This window comes from Palaemon carinicauda, chromosome 7, assembly GCF_036898095.1.
Source record: "Palaemon carinicauda isolate YSFRI2023 chromosome 7, ASM3689809v2, whole genome shotgun sequence".
Lineage (NCBI taxonomy): Eukaryota > Metazoa > Arthropoda > Malacostraca > Decapoda > Palaemonidae > Palaemon > Palaemon carinicauda.
Window position 1 is genome coordinate 132141105 of NC_090731.1, and position 18638 is coordinate 132159742.

General features: G+C 35.2%; 1 protein-coding gene across 1 annotated transcript in view; it reads left to right on the forward strand.

Annotated features, from left to right (window-relative positions):
- The first annotated feature begins 10527 nt into the window (after positions 1–10527).
- Positions 10528–18638, forward strand: part of LOC137643636 (uncharacterized) — a 33131-nt gene continuing 25020 nt past the window's right edge. The window contains exon 1 of the mRNA XM_068376353.1: positions 10528–11919. Coding sequence (XP_068232454.1) covers positions 10768–11919 — 1152 coding nt within the window. The 5' untranslated portion in view covers positions 10528–10767. The remainder of the gene's footprint in view (positions 11920–18638) is intronic.

Sequence of the window (18638 nt, forward strand, 5' to 3'; positions counted from 1 at the left end):
TGCTCAACACCCACCCCTAATTTCTATGCAGGCGAGTTTGTTCGACAATCCCTTAGTGCATTCTCTCTTTGGCTTCTACACGCAACTGAAGTCTCTTATCAAACTTTTGCACTTATTCTGCTACCTCTCTTTCTTCGCCTCTACTATCATATTACGTTATCGGTTATATTTACTCTCAAATGGCTATATGAGTCCATCGTATCCTTTCCTCCAGCATCCTTACAAACATTTATTACTTCATCTTTCGGAATACCATTTACTTCATTACTTTGGCTCCCAATCTATTTTTGGTTTCAAACACTTTAAAACAATTATCCCAGTTTCTGCCTTTCTCTTCACCTCCTCCTTTAAGCGCATCATTACCTATAACATTAAAAACAACCCATCCTATTCACACACACATAAACACACGCACACACACGCCTTTCTTTATAGTCCCACTACTTCATTCAAACAGTACCTTAGGTTAGAGTAAAACGTTATGTTCTCTTGAAGGTCAATTGTTTTACATATGATTCTATTGAAAACAGAATTAATAGTTTATGCATACTAAACGTTTCTGTTGGAATACGTAAAAAATGGTCATTCTTCGACATATATTTCTATTGCTGAACGTCGATTGGTACTTGATTTACAGTACATACAGATTGCATATTAAAAATTTGATTAACTTTAAGGTTTCAATGGATTCTTTCATTTCGAAAAGAATTAGATGATCAAAATTGACGGAAGTGATTAAAGAAATAGAATAAAATTGCATAAGAGATCAACTGGTCCCAATCCTCTACTGTACTCTACGTGAGAGGGGGAGATGTAACAGCAGCGCACAAGCCACTCGGTACTCGGCAGCCATATCTGTAGTTGTACTGAAAAAAAAAAAAAAAAAATAGTAGAAAACTATATGTTCTATCACTAGGGAAGTTCCCATGGATTTGAAATAAGAAGTGGGTTATTGATAAAAGGAGCAGTTGTAATATGTTTCGGTTTAGACCATGTAAGACAGGGCTAAAATTCTAATTAGTTCACCAACCCATCCATAGAAAAAACTTCAAACAAATCCTTCATAGCCTAAAATGAGTATTACTTATGAAACTGTTTAAATAGATCCACAGGGATTTCTGAGTCAGTCTTTGTAAGATATGGCGCCAGTGACTTAAAGACTAGAATATCAAGAAGACAAGCTTATAACAATACAGAGGACTGACTATACGCTCTATCAGATTTACATATACAATTTTCATTGCGATCAGTGAGGATGAAAATAGACTAGAGAAATGTCCGAGAAATAAAAAATGGCACCAGAAACGTTCGTCGATGAATATCAAATGATAATGAACATTTCATAAAGACCGAACTATTTATGTGTCAATTATTATAAATGATGACATGCATAAAATAGGTTTTCATTTCTTCAGAAATTTAATGATATAGAAATATTAGACTATGAATCCTCCGTTTAACCAGTTTCATGATAAGAATGATTTTGTGATTTTATGATACAAATATTATCACGACTAAATTATGTGAAATTTAGAATACAGTCTATATAATAATAATAATAATAATAATAATAATAATAATAATAATAATAATAATAATAATAATAATAATAATAATAATAATAAAAATAATGTCAGTAATGATAATAATAATAATGATGAACCATACACAAACGTCTCTTGAAAGACGGTAGATAAATTGATAAATTGGTGACAAAAGAGGCCGAAATAATATACAATTGCTACAACGAAAAGTGTTTCATTATGTATACCAAGCTATTCCCGTTTAATCCTATAGAAAAATAAATATATTTAATTTTGGAAAGGAACATCTGCAAATATAACTATTTCACGAAAATACAACAGAGACAAGGTCATCAAGTCCCCCAAAATCTCTAAAGATTCCATTTTCCTGATCTTTGACTTTATGAAACTGGAATATTTTAGAGTCTTCTAGAATTACTTCATCTCTCTCTCTCTCTCTCTCTCTCTCTCTCTCTCTCTCTCTCTCTCTCTCTCTCTCTCTCTCTCTCTCGCCGCCCTTCCCTCTCTCTGTAATCAGGCTTCATCGGTAATCGAATCCATTGCTGTCGACTCTTTGCGATGACAAAGGCCTCGAGTGGTGTTGAGTGGGTCAGGGTAGGGAGAGAGGACCTCCGCCTTCCCAGGTGACTTTCAAGAGAGTATTGTCCGTTGTGCTGCAGGTGAAAAGGAATAAAGGAGGGGGGCAGGAGATCTTGGAACTCTTCTGTGAAACTCCCCTTCATCCTGAAAAATCTCCAATTCTGCCGACATTTTTCTTCCAGGTCTCTTTGCAGCCCTCTGATAGCTAGGCCATGTGGATATGCACGTTTCCCATTTTTTCTATGTATTCTCCTTCCCTCACTGTCAGGGAAGTAAAAATACAACAGCAGCTTTATCAAGAAATTGTCAATAATTTCCATATAAGACGGCCATGTATTCAGATATTCACCCCAATAGATTTTGTTTATTCTAATCTTCTTCAGATGAGATGGGATTTTCAAAGCTACATATTGAAATATATGTCAACAAGTGAGATACTATTTCCTGAGCAGCAGATATATATGTTTATTTTCACTGAAAAGTCATACATGTAACGGAGAAAAATTAATGTATCCACTATAGGTCGTTATCATTCTGGGTATCAGAGCAAATAATGCCGTAACCAATAATACAGAGAAAGAGTTTACGAAACAAGGCCTTCAATATCATGCACAACTGACAGAATGGCCAGACTCCCAAGTAATCAGTCCAGAAAACAGACATTAAGGGGAACGATACAATGACTACTTTGATGAGTGGAGATTCACAAACCTCGTCAAATCAAGACTTGTATCCAAAGGCTCTTTATTGTTATTAAATTTGCCAGCTCATTGAGTCAAGATCGACTCTTACAGAGCTGCCCGATTAAATTCTGGGATAAAAGTTATTCTTATTAAAAGCAAAAAAAAAAAAAAAAAAGAATAGTAAATATGTGTTAAAAAGATAAATAACTTGAGGGAAAAATCTATGATAAATTCAAATCTACATCTTATATATAAAACTTACTTTTCTTAAAAAAAATTAAATCTTGAAAAAAGAAATTGTCAGAGTCCGATGAAAGGTCAATGACACTTTTCTCGCCAAAACGTAAGTCTCTTTCTCTTTTAAGAAACTATACAATTGCTGGAAAAATTAGTTTTATGGTTAAAATACAGTCACACTCATTGCACCTGGGTACTGCTTCACGATAAGGATCTATTCAAATCCTTATGGTATAATATTCTACACTATTCTAATGGGTGTTAGACATCTCTGTTTTATATGTAACTAATGATTCAAGGTAAATTTAGATATATATAAACAAAAACAAGTTTCTAGGCTGGAATTTCAATCATTGGCACAACACTCGTGAACTTTGTGACGCCAGCCGAGAATCCAATGGAACAAATATTTAACATGAAACTGATGTCATTTGAACGGTTATTAGTTGAATATTAGTCTTCTACCATAGATTTAACGTAATTTTGATAAAAAAAAAACGACTTTATCACACTTGAAAATGATTAAACAAGATTATTAGTCTTTACATTATACTGTGCTCATGAGCATCACAATTATGCAAAAACATTTTTTCTTCTTCAAATAACTAACTCATTCTGTTTCTGAATTGCTCTAATTTTGAACAAAACAAAATTTAGACTTAATCGATTCGAAGTAATGAAGGTCTAATGATAAACGTAGGTAGTAATTTGGTAAGGCACCAGTCACCCGTTGAGATATTACCACTATAGAGCTATTGCAGTTTTTGACTGGACAGATAGTGCTACACTGGCATCCCTCTCTGGCTTTTGCCTACACATACACCGAATAGTCTGGCTTTTTATTTACACTTTCTCCTCTTTCCTCATACATCTGACAACATTAAGATAACAGCAACATTCTTCTTCACTCAAGTGGTTAACTACTGCACTGTAATTGTTCAGTGGCTACTTACCTCTTGGTAAGGGTAGAAGAGACTGTAGCTATGGTAAGCAGCTCTTCTAGGAGGACACTCAAAAATCAAACCATTGTTCTCTAGTTGTGCCATAGGTTTTGTACCACGGTCTTCCACTGCCTTGAGTTTGAGTTCTTTTGCTTGAGGGTGCACTCGGGCACACTATTCTATCTTATTTCTCCCCCGCTGTTTTTTTTTTTCTTTTTTAAAGATTTTATAGGTTATATATCAAGGTTCTAAGTAAACGTTGTTACTGTTCTTAAAATATCTTATTTTAATTGCTCATTATTTCTCTTGCAGTTTATTTATTTCTTTATTTCTTTCCTCACTGGGCTATTTTCCCTCTTGGACCCCTTGTCCTTATCGCATCCTGCTTTTCCATCTAGGGGTTATAGCTTATCTTGTAATAATAATAATAATAATAATAATAATAATAATAATAATGCAGCCATTTTTAGTCCACCACAGAACAAAGGCTACAGAAATGCCTTGGTCATATCTGGTGTTTAGCCATTTCCATCACCATACTGACCATTCCGGGTTGGTGAAGGTGGGAGACTTTAGTCTGATCTCTCATAGCAAACCAACCTAATATGGGTGGCCCTGACTAGTATAGCTTTACTGATCATGACGATTCACAAACCCATTCACCACGTTAATGTATTCCCACTCAGAAAGGGGATGAACACATATATTTTTCGATAAATGTCGAGGGCATTTAAACAGTATATATTCTCAAAAAGAGATATATTTCCAAAATTTTTATGCTGTGTTCTTATAAATGTATGCGTTTTATCGTTATTTTAAAACCAAAATAACCAGCATAATCCCTATAGGAATTTAAACTTTTACATTCGACCTTAATTGATAAATTCTCTGACGAGTATGAAATATAACGAGCAATTAACTTCATGTATGGTTTATCACAATTTTCATTATTACATTATTATTATTATTACTATTATTATTATTATTATTATTATTATTATTATTATTATTATTATTATTATTATTATTATTATTACTCAATGACCATAGTTGTTTTGGCTAATTTTTCATGGCCGGATGCCTTTTCTGAAAAATTAGCCAAAACAACTATGGTCATTGAGTATAAGAATAATAATAATAATAATAATAATAATAATAATAATAATAATAATAATAATAATAATAATAATAATAATAATAATAATAATAAATAACGATGTTTCAAACCTCTCTGTGTTCATAATCATGTTCCTGGGCAAAAGAAAATAAAACAATAAAGAGCAAGCTGTACATAGATATTGTAAACAAATAAAATTTAAGTTAGAATGGGAAAAGGCCCAATTAGGCAGTCTCCAAAGGAAAACTAGAAATTTCTTGATTAAGTTGTGGCTTTCTAGATTTTGTAAAAATTGACTCTGCTATTCTTATTTCATTTTCATATGAACCTCTGTATATTATTGAAAAGTTGTTCAAAGAGAATGAACTCTTACAATCCATGTCGCAATGATCTCGTATGCTGGACTGTAAAGGTTTGGACAAGGCTCTGCCAGTTCGGCTGCTAATTCCCTTGTGATCTTGGTAGCGAGAAAAAATGCATTTTTTCGCGGAGCCAATATAAGCTAATTGGCAATTTGGACAGTTAAACAAGTAAACCACCATTGATTCAAAGGTCTTTTGCAGCTTTTTTTTTATGATAAACAAAACTTTTTTATTTTGGAGTAATTATAGAATATTATATTCGCTTTAATTTGTGGTAGGTATTTACTCAGGACTTCATGTATTTTGATTTCAATATATTTGTTTGTTTCATCATTAAAATATGGTAATTTGATGAAGAGTTCAAGTTTTTTGGGACCAAATTTCTTTGATTTAGGACAAAACATACTGTTAAGGAAAGTTCTGAGTTTGTACTAGAAGATTTTGGATGGGAAACCATTGTTGGAAAAGAATTTCTCCAGGAAACATATTTCTTTATGGAAATTTTCAAAATATGACTTTGGTCTAAACGCTCGGTAAAACATTGTGCTAAATGTGCTTAACTTTAAATTAGCATAGCATCTACTCAAAAAGTTAACTCCGCGTCCCGTGTGAGAAGGTTTTCTGTAAATATTGGTGTCTATACCGTTATTTGATTTTTTATTAAAATATCTAAAAAGGGGATTTGATTATCTTGTTCTTTTTCTATTATAAATTTGATTTTTGGATGTTGTGAATTCATGTAATTCAAAAAAATTTCCGCATCTTCCTTCTTTTTTAATATTATAAATGTATCATCTACGTATCTTTTGTAGTAAATTGGCTTAAAATCTGATGGAAAATTATTTGATAATTTTTCTTCATTATAACAAAGAAAAATATTTGCTAGAGTGGCAGAAAAAGGTGAGCCCATTGCTAAACCCTCTTTTAGTTTGTAGTAATTTCCATTAAATACAAAGTAGGTGTTATTAACGGTTAAATCTAAAAGCTTTCTGAAATCATTTTCATTCAAACCTCTGAAGTTGTCGTTATTGTCATATATGAGATTTGTAATTATATTAATAGTTTCCTGAACCGGTACATTCGTATATAGGGACGTTATATCTAGACTTACAATATAGTTTTCTTCACTTATTGGGGTATCTTTAATGTCATTAAAAAATTCATAGGTGTTTTCCAGGGCGTATTCATTTTTAGCATATTTGTTTATTCCGGGAATTATGAATTTTGCTAATTCATAATTGTGAGTTTTAAAAGATGACAATACTGGCCTTAGTGGTATATTTGCCTTATGTATTTTTGGAAGGCCATACATAATTCCTGGATTAGATCCGCTGTTATATAATGTTTTGTAGTCTATTTCATTAATGTTTTTCTGGTTTAATAATTTCTTTAAAAATCTATTTAATCTGTCTTCTTTGTTATCATGAAGAAAAATGGTTAAATAATTGTCCATCAGATTTTAAGCCAATTTACTACAAAAGATACATAGATGACACCTTTCTAATATTCAAAAAGAAGGAAGTTGCGGAAATTTTTTTGAATTACATGAATTCACAACATCCAAAAATTAAATTTATGATAGAAAAAGAACAAGATAATCAAATTCCCTTTTTAGATATTTTAATAAAAAATCAAATAACGGTATAGACACCAATATTTACAGAAAACCTTCTCACACGGGACGCGGAATTAACTTTTTGAGTGGATGCTATGCTAATTTCAAGTTATACACATTTATCACAATGTTTTACCGAGCGTTTAGACTAACTGAGCCATCGAACAACAAAGGTAATATGCTTTCAATGATTTTTTTTTTTTCGAATGTAAAAGTTTAACCGGTGATGAAGTGTGGGACAGAGGTAGATGGAGAAAGCTGACCAGAAACATCGACCCCACAAAGAAGTGGGAAAAGATGTAGACAAAGGAGATTATTATTATCATGCTGCTGCAAAACCAAGGCCCCAATAGAGAAAGCAGTGTACTGTAGTGCAGAAAAACGAGGAAAATTATCATAATTAACGAATAAAAAATAAACCCAAATCATTTAAACTCTTGACATATTACCCACTCAACTGTATGATAAAGATCATCCATGGAAATCTCCGGCAGTGACATAATAATTTACTGTACCAATATCCTCACCCCTTCGAATAAAACATGACGGAGCATTCTGATATTCTACTGAACTTTCATTAACTGGAATATAGCACCCTAACCCTGTGATTTTATCAACATTAACGAAGGGTCACATACGTCGATACCTTTTAAACCTTTTTGAAATATCTGATGGTTTTCCATTTTACAATCAATCGCAGTAATGGAAAATAGGTCGTTACATCTCAACATAGTCGAGTTCTTTATAGACAATGACGATTAAGATCTTATATAACAATTTATTAGTAGGTGCCCCGAAGATATGCGAACACTGTGCTAAGAGAAAATGGTGCAGTATTTTGCCAATGATCAGTTATTGCCTTCACTAGGATCTATGTTGATGCCACGGAATATAGAAACAGGAAATCAAAGGTACCTGGAATCATGATCCTACGAATAATTTCGTTGATTCATCGAATGTTATCCTTTTCAGTACCTCACTATCAAAGGTCATTTCGATAAAAAGTGGCTTCAATGCATATTTTGAAAATACTTTTAGATATCACTTAAAGTACGTTAGGCGATCAGATAACTTCACAAATGGAAGCTAATATAGCCACCAGTAGGCTATATTAAAAAAGAAAATAAAGAATCTCCGTAAAGGTTTTGGAAAAGATATGGCAAGCTGAAATAGATACTTGAACAATTGAAATTATCAATGTGTGACTGAGGGACTAGTTTGGTTACGCAGTTTAGTAAAAAAAAAAAAAAATCATGGGAAGAAAATGCATCCCGATAATTCAAATAAGAATATTACATTTAATACGAATCAGAGTTGGATAATCAAGGAATTGTCAATTTTTTTTCAGCTAAGCAGGGGATATGGCAAAGAAAAGCGGAAGGATTTCAGTCAAGATTGGAGTTATCCCAGTCTTGACTTGCAAAAGATATCCTTTTTTTTTTTTTTTTTTTTTTTTTTTTTAATAATGATCTGTACTTAAATGGAGTAACCTTATCGCTGGAATATATTCACCCATGTCATTGTCATGAGGTTATCTGAAAATTTCATTGAATTATTTTGAAAGAGTAACATGTGACGGCTTAGCGCTCAAGTTCGAGCCCGGCTCTCAGGTTGAAAAAGGTTTTACTAGTGTTCACAACCTCCCCGTCCCTGAGAATTAGGGACAAGGGTTTTGGGAGAGCCTAGTAGCCAAATTATTGAGTCATCAACAGCCACTGCCTCGCCTTCCTGGTCCTAGTCTGGGTGGGGATGGGGTTGCGTGCTGATTTTAAGTATATATGGTCGGTAATTTGGACATTACTCTACCCCTCGCCTCTGCAGCTTATTGCAAAATTAATGAAGCATTTTTTTTCAACTGGAGATGGGTTTTGGTTTAGAATTGGATTAGATTTGATTCATTAATTTGGGCCAGCCGGCAATGGGGCCTGGGAGGCCATTCTGGGGGAAAACTTTGTAGTTTTACTGGATGTTTAGGTAAACTAGAGCTTATTTACTTATCCATTTTTATTAGATTTTCTTGCCAAAACATAAGAAAATTTACCAAATTTCTAACGACTGAAATTTTTTTTGAGACGGTTTCAAGTTTTTTTCCGTGTTTTCTGTTCCAACCTTGACACTAAAAGTAATGGTTAGGATTAATCAGCGGTAGCCATTTTCAGAATTCAACGACAAGGCACGCAAGAAAATCGCAGTAAAAGAGCGATTTTTTAAACTGATGACACTTATATATACAGAACTGATTAATAAAATATTTACCAAAACACACCGTTGATTTTAATTATGATAGGAAAATTAAAGCAAAATAACTAACATTCAAAATGTGATGAATGAGGCACAATTATAAAACAAACTTTGGCCCTTCGAACTGGTTCAGTATTCCTTCATTTTCTAAATGTATTAATTATCAAACTAACGCCTGCCGGTATTTTCTTCTTTCCATTTCCTTTCCTTTTTTAACATTCGCCCATTGCATTTTGTTTAGTTACCTTTACGGGCCAATGGGCTGTCAGACCATTCTGTGAAAATGTTTTGTGGAATATGAATTATAATAATTATTTTGGTATTATATTTGGCCTTGAACAACCCTTCCCTGAAATCAAAGAAAACTAGACTTATAATAATGATTTCAATAATTGTAATAACAGTAATTTTAGAAATAATAAATCTAAAAATTTTAATAATAGTAATTTAGATAATAATAATAATAATAATTTCAATAATGTTAATGTATCTCAACTGACATTTGAGTCCAGCTGATTGTACTGGGATCCATTCGCTGTCAACTTTAAGAAAGATCTAATGATCGATAACGTGAATTTCTTAAGCTCTCATAATTAGATATCTTTTTCATTAATATGTGCTATATGAATTTTTTGACGGAGCTATAGAAATTCGCGTCTAGTTTTTCTCAGTTCATCTGTTACGAAAACATAGCAACGACCAGCAATGGTCGACTTACAAGTATGTACTACGATATACTAAAATTTTTGGAGCACTGCAATTCGTCTCTCTTCGTCTAGTCCGAACTTCAAACGCAGCCGACTCAAACGGACAACTGAGTGCGTTACTTTAACGGAGGGAGAGAGAGAGAGAGAGAGAGAGAGAGAGAGAGAGAGAGAGAGAGAGAGAGAGAGAGAGAGAGAGAGAGAGATTTTAAAGTTCATCTTGTAAATTTTGAACTTTAAAAATTTTTCCGCAATATTTATTCATAATATGCCAGGGAAATCGTTTTATGTAATTCCGCCAGATAAGAGTTATTCTTTCTTTGAGATACGTACAAGTAGAAAGGGTTCTTTGGTGATGTCAACCAACGAGGATCTGCCTTTTATCTGATTGGCTGATGTGAAAGGTGATCTGCCTTTGTCACTGAAGAGACTCAGGTGGGGTTGAAGTGGCTCCTGACTGCAGAGGCATTCGTCCTTCCAGTTGTTCTTTTGGGGCCGAGACGACCGACGCTTCTCCCAGATCTCTATCACGGGCATTTTTTTATCTTTTTGTTTGTGTTACTGCAATGGCATCCGCTTTATTCTTCTCCAGCTCAGACGAATTTCCGTGACTGAGAGTTCCCATCTGGGCCATGTCAACACGTATTAAATAATGGGAGCTCGCTGCCTAAAGGAGAATATTACGCTTTGAAGACCTCTGAGCCACATGTTATTCGTTTACGGATTTCAAGAGTTGTAAGCTTCATGAACACACAATGGGGATACGACAGACAGGTGGAAATAACATCTCGCCTCGAAACGGTATCGTCTTCCTTTGAACTCCCGCGTAGTAACAGTTGTGTGATTTTCAAGATCCGCGATACGACATACTTGGCCAATCTTAGAAACGACGGTTATGCCAAGATGCTTCATCTGGGACAAGCTGCTGTAGCTAACATGCCTACGAATCTCCACCTGGACATTGAAAATTTTGCTACCCCAGGCTACCCGACACCCTTCGTGCACATTGTGCGGTGGAGTAAAATTTGGGGTTGTTTACCCGTCTCCTACTGTCAAGCAGACCGTATGTGGAAGCTCTCACCCTTTTTGACCTTTTGGGTCATCTGCAACGTCGGGTTCAACGTCCCGACATTTTATGACTGCATCAAATCTTCCTTGGGTTCGGACGGGCTCATGCTCTATGTAATGGTCATGATCGTTTGTGTCATGAGCATTAGCGGCGTCTCCATGCACGTGTTGTCTCTTGTCTACTACGAGGAGTGGTGTCTGTTCCTCAACAAATGGATGATGTTCGAGAGAAGATTTCCGACACTGACTGTCGGGGTTCATTCCTTCCGTGTGGCTTTGCCACTCTTCGTCGGCTTCTTTCTTTACATCACGTTCTTTGGCGTCAACATCTTCAACGAGCTACGGTTTAACCTGATTAACAATGATGGCGTAGGAAGAATGCTATCCCTCGTGTACGTCTACGTCATCTACAGCTACACCCTATCAATGCCCGTCCTCTGGGTAGTCATGGCCTCCAAAATCTTCACTGTCTGTCTTTGCCACATCAGGAGGGAACTGGAATCCATTATGGAATGCGTCAAATTCGGCATGAGGTGTTCTCCCTCCCCCATCCAGAAGTGCATAGCAGCTGGGGACATGAACCGCATGCAGGACGCCGTTCTGGATTTAGCGGGCATCATCGAGGGGTTTAAAATAATCATGGGGCCATTCATGCTGGTCGTGGTTCCCCATCATATTGTCTCTCTCATCTGCTTTCTCTACTGGACGTTAGTCTCCGTTCTCGATTACAGCGACTGGTATTTCCCCCTCAGTTTTGGACTTCTCTCTGCACAGGCCATCTTGCCAATTTTCTGTGCCGCCATCTACAGCGAAGATGTGCATACACAGGTAAGATATTGTTGAATTTAAAACTAAATTGGAAATGAATAAAAAACCAACGTTTAGGACTTTATAAAAGGATTAGATTTCACTTATATATAAACATATGATCAAGAAATGTGCAAACAATTATTTACAAGAAAATGCTAAATATTTCTCACACGATTAATTACTGGAAGAAACGTACTTAGCCCCTTTTCCCTCTAGCAACGTGTTATGAAATATATAAACATTCCAGTATAACTCAGAGAAATATTTGACCATCGTCGTTTTATATCCCCTCTCTTCATTTCGTAAAAACACACATATGTCCATAATGTTGTTGCTCAGAGCACCAACATAGATTTATATATAGAAATGTATATCCATCAGCTTTAAAACGGTCATATTCTTGTAAGTGCATATGTTAGTAAATTGGGACTAATAAGTTTCATTATGATTATATTCTGTTTTTCTGCTCTTTCAAAAAAGAAAAGAAAAAGAAAAAAAATCATGCATTACTGTGGAAAAGCCAATCACCAGAAAATATGTATATATTGAGCATTTAAGAATGAAGACAGAAACGGGAATGTAATTGAGGAAACCCTTCCACATTTATGCTGACAAAGTTAGTAGTCCTCTGAGTACAGTGCTCCGTGACTGATTCTTTCCTTCCATTATTATGCTGTAGAAAGATTTTCTTGCTTTTTTTTCCAGGCCTGTAAGTTTTACTCCTCTTACAAGCAGGTCGTCTGATTTTCATTAGTGTTAAGCTTCACCCTTTTATCCTTTTACTTTTATTAAGCTCCACCATTTTCATTCTCATTTATATCTTAAGGCTGGGAAACACTATAAAAGTTTCCTGTTCATTTGGTCTACGCTCTAAAAGAAACGAATACACATAACAATCAAATAGATATATCTCTATTCGATCTTTCATAAAGGAAAAATAATAAGCAATATAACTGTGGTAGCAGAGCAATAACAAAGGACTAATAACATCTTAATTAAAAGAAAAAAAAAAAGAAATAACATAAATGACATGCCGATTCAGAGGATCTGCACTCTGAAAGAAAGGTTTCAGCAAAAAGTCTTTGAGTTTACAATAAATCATTCATAATAGTCTTCATAAAATAAACCACTAAACATTTCTAAGACCACTTTTAATTCAGATCAAAACCATGCCTTTCCATTAAATGTAATTATTCTTACTAGTTCTTCTAGAGAGTGAATGTAAATTAAATCTTCCGTAGAGATTGAAAAATGTACAGACCAAACCACACCAATCTTAGATATAAAGAAGTTAGAAAATTCCTCCTGCAATTATTTGAAAAAAATAAAAAAGCAACTAAGGAGGTGTGCGGTATGGAGGGTCAATATCTCATTCCCAGCAACTCTCATTATATCCTAAAATTCCTGACTTAAGAATGAGTAAAAGTTCAAAAGTACAAAAGTCTCAGTAGCCAATAAAAAGGGGAACATGTCTTTCTGTAATCAACCTATATTATTGTTTACAATTGCTACAGTTGCTTTCAGGAATTTCGAAACACTTCACTCAAGCTAAGGCACTTCTTGCTATTCCACCATGTAGCGACAGCATGATATAAGGGAAGTTTTTCATCTTTTAACCATAAGACCATAGCGTTTCTTATATTCTATCCATCAAGAAGTATCATTTTTTTTTAATAAACTCCACTACACTATTAATCAAATGTTCCTTTTGTCACATGGAGATATTACCTGCTAAATTTTACACTTACTATAAGTCAACCAGTTTGCAGTGAGCTATACCAAAATTCAGGGAGCTAACTGTATCTATGTCTATAATGGAGAGTTAAAAGATGAATAGACAAATGCTATTTTACTTTGCATATACTGTTGCAGAGGATCCTCATGTGTCCGTCTGCTCAGCCCTTCTGGTCCAAACCCTGCCGACAGTTAATGCAGATAATGAACCACAATATTGCAGGGTTCTCTTTTAAGCTTGAAGCCTTCTTATGTCACAAGCTTGGATTGATTGAAAGATTGTCAATCAATCAATCCAATCTTGTGACATAAGAAGGCTTCAAACTTAAACTTTGTTTGAATACGTTGACCTTGATCGAAAGGGCTAATTAAGTAGCTCGAGCCTGCGGTGTGAGGTATGCTGGCGGCATAGTTCGCCACTCACCTGGGTGAAGCGGAGTCAATCCATACCTGTTAATCATTTGGATAATTTAATTCTTGTCTTATCTTCATGAAAAAATAATATTAAAAAATGCATGGTTTTGGTTGTTATAGCAGGGGGAAATAAGTTAAAGATAATATCTTTTCTATTGCTTCTAAAAAGATAAAAAACTTCAACTGGTACACCTCTGTCGCAGAGAATTAGAATTTACCTTTTATAGAGGGATGTTTCTTTACTTGAAAACCAATATGACTCAGATAAAGTGTGTAATGAGAGAACATTATCACAAGGTTCTTTGCCCAGCAAGGAACATGAAACCCTCTGAACCCGGGAAAATTATATAGCACTGGAAAGGTACTATGCCTTTCAGCAATGGCATTTTTAGCATTCGATGATATCCAGGAAGAGCATTCTGCAGTCAGTGAAGACTTGCAAGACATATCCTTTCAGGAGGCTATGGAAAAATAGGTTATCTTGTAAGATGCTGTGAAAAAAGTACTTTATTCAGATGAAAGAACCTGATAGAAGAGATTGCTGAATCCTAAGGAGCACTTGTTCACCCCAGTGATGAATTCCTTAAACAAAAATGGAGAGGTTGTTTAAGTGCAACCATGGAGACGGTGTTATAGGCTGGTAATGGAGCCATTAAGAAATTGTCTAGTGATGTTGAAAATTCCATTGATATTCCTGAAGAGGTAATAGGTTATTAAGACCGTTGTGGGATGATTTTTTTTTTTTTTTTTTTTTTTACAATACGTGTTCTAAACAGAACTGTTAAATATGTCAAAAGTTTTAAAGTAATGTGAGTAAAATATGTCAGCTGTGTATTATTAGATGAGAGTGTCCTTATATTGTATATCTATTATCACTTACAGTATATACTTTATTTACGAAGTTTTCAATATAATTTTCTAATTTCCTTTTAAATGAATATCTAGTCTTATTAATTCACAAGCTGTAATGTTTAATTATTGGTGATTATTGTAAGCAATTCTGTTGAAATAATTTTCAGGCGGACATTCTTTATTTTCTATTAGAACTAAAATTATAACCTTAAGCCGTCATTCTAAACAACAATAGATAAAGAAATCTCTCTCTCTCTCTCTCTCTCTCTCTCTCTCTCTCTCTCTCTCTCTCTCTCTCTCTCTCATTCACACAGAAGTAAAATAAAACTGAAGTAGAGGAAAGGGAACGAGATATAATGTCTTTACTGGTAATGATTTTAAGGTTTTCTGATAATCTGTCATAAAACTTAATCTCTTCACGCCTACTTGTGGAGCCATTAACTGCTGATACAGATCAAGAACAGATTCCCAATGGAGAATTGGAAAAAACGGGGCATTTATGGAATTTAGAATTTCTTAGGATCTTTTTATTACATTTTGATCTTTCAGAGGCATGGTAATCCGTCTTTTACTTGACCAGGAAAAGGAACATCATCTACGAAAGCCAAGAAAATCAAATCTGTATGAAATAACACCATTTACTTACACAACAGAGGAAAATAGAAATTTAAGTATTTCATTCCCATATAGGCTTATGGCGCTGGTCACCCAGGTTGCCGCCAGATGACAGTGGCTCTTGACCGTGGGTCGGTGCTTGCCCAGATCCTACATATATACATATATAGACCTTGTTTCAAAGGATATACACAAGTGAAAAGCCTGGGTACGAGTGGTATCAAACAATACATTTCTATTTGAACAAAAAAATTTGACCTTCAGTTTCCTCTTAACAGTAAACATCGTTCAGGTGGATGCTACCTTTTGATTAGTATTGCTACAGTATTCTGTGATGAAGGTCAATACAATCCTGCAGCAAAATAATACTAAGAGAGGTAAGTAAATTATATCACAGATAATCTAAGAAATGGATAACTAGGATGACCTACTTAGGTGAATTAAAGACACGTTTCAATATTTTCCCCCTCAATATTAATGAAAAGACAGTGACTAACCACTCGGCCACAAAGAGAGATAAAAGTTGATTACAACTCTTCCATACATATTCCTGTCAAATTTGAGTTTCCCCGGTCCGGGTTCAATTCCTTGGCCGCCCAGAAGCTATTATCATAAAGTTAATTTCCCCTTGGGTCTCTGATACCGAGGAAGAGCGAATTCGATATTAAGAGGTATTTATGGCTTACATGAAAATTTATGAAAAACACCTATAAATGTAAAGAAAAAATATTTAAACAGCCAAAATACTACAAACTTACCAACAGGCTACAATGGTGGAGATGGGTTGATTTCGATTCTAAGTGAAAAAACCTGAATTCGACAGAAATATGTATGGAAGCGTTTGATTAAATTTTTATCTCTCTTTGTGGTCGAGAGGTAAGTCACTGGAGCCTCAGTTTCCTGGGTCCTGGTTCGATTCCTTTACCGACCAGAAGCTATCATCATAAAGTTAATTCCCCCTTGAGTCTCTGATCCCGAGGCCGAGAGAATTCTTTATTAAGAGGTTTTTATGGGCTTATATGAATATGGATAAAAAAAACACGTATAAACACACACATATAATAATAATAATAATAATAATAATAATAATAATAATAATAATAATAATAATGATAATAATCTTCATTTCAGCAAAAGCCATATACAGAGTTACAATAGGGGTACAGTGATCTTATATTTATGACATCAGTAAGAAAGATAAGATATGCAATATTATCGGTGATACAGTACGAACAATAATTAGCAGTTCTAAGGTCTGGGAAATAAAATCATAGTAGCATTATTGCTTAATAATAATGATGATAACAGCAGGACTTCCAGACAGCAAAGGTATAATATAATAAAACACGTTATCATAACCTTACTGGATATTATTCCAATGTTATTTAGTGATTAAGATTTTGCACAGCCACACCAACATTGCAATGACGCTTCCCTACTCCAGGTTTCCCACATTTTGGATTTTATTCTAGCTGCACTTGCAAGCACATTTTGAATTAGGGGATTTTCACTAGATCGTAGGCGGGAGGTGAGACTTACTATAGAGCGTCGAATGATGGTTTTTATGTAATCCAGTCTATTTTCAACAAACATAGCTGAAGCTGAATGGTGCCTCGGGGTATTAGTGAGGCGTCTTAGGGTATCATTGTGAATGACTGTGATACGTCTCATCAATTCACGCGTATAGTTTGACCAGAGCGAGCAGCCGTACACGTTGTAGCAGTAGGTTTGAAATAGGAATTTTTTTATATCTTGTCGGCAGAAGGCAAATCTTCTCGTTCCCATGTTCCCTAGACAACACAATTTACGTCGCCTGTTTTCAATGTCAGATTTGTCCTTTAAATCTTTCGTAATGATGTGACCTAGGCAAGGAAAATCATTGACAAATGCTAGCTGATGGTTTTGGAGGAAAATATGTGGGTCTTCTACGAATCGGAGCGCTCTAGGAAGGACAGACATGCACTGTGTCTTCGATTCGTTATAAATTATGTCATGTTCATTAGCATATGCGTTGCAGGTGTCGATAAGACGTTGTAGGCCTTGGGCAGAGGGGGAGATGAGGACATATCGTCAGCGTAGCAAAGGTTATTTATGGTAAAGCCATTAACCATACAATCAATGGGAAGTGAATTCACTCTGATATTCAAATCGTCTGTGTAAACATTAAATAAATATGGTGAGAGGATGCCTCCTTGCCTGAGACCGTTAGATGAACCGAATGGCTGGGAAAGGACATTGCCCCATTTGTCACAGAACTGTTGCGTTGAGAACCAACAGTATAATATGCCGATGAGATATAGAGGAGTTCCCCTTTTGCGTAGTTTCAAAAAGAGTTTCAGATAGTTTACTCTGTCAAATGCCTTCCGCACGTCTACAAAACATAAGTAGACAGGGGAGGCCAAGGATACATAGAAATTCAATATCTCCTTTAAAATATATATACAGGTGTTATTAGTCTTAAAACCAAATTGATTGACTGTGGTGTGGAGAAAGGGTGCAAGGCAATGGAACAGAAGAGATTCAAATATTTTCGATGAGATTGTTGTGATGGGGATGGGGCGGTAATTTCCTGGGTCACTCGCATCCTTCAGTTTGTTTTTTATGAGGTATAAGTGGACAAGTAGAAGGGTTTCGGGGAGATATTGGTGTAATATACAGGCATTGAATAGTGCAGAAAATAGGATATAAATTATAGGGTGGCAGTATTTGAAAGCCTCGGCAGGAAGGCCGTCGCAGCCGGGTGCCTTGTCACCAGGTAATTTCTTGATAGCCTCGCACACGTCACTCGGGGAGATACAGTCACTATATTGAAAATCCCTTTTGACATTGATGAGAGTATCCACTTCATTCCAGGTATCTTGGTTATTTATACAATTTAGGATGGTGCTAAAATGATTCCCCCCACCCCCCATTCTTGCAATGGATTCTCCGCCAACTGCATCCCTTACTCTTTGGGATAATTTGTTTGACTTAGGGTTTAGGGAATTATTATCTTTCCAAAGATGGGGGAAGTCATGGGTGGTCAATTTTCTGGACAATGCATCGGCTCGTGGCTGATTTTCGTTGCTACTACATTGACAAAGAGCAAGTTTGATCTGTGCTTTCGCTTGCCTCATCTGTAG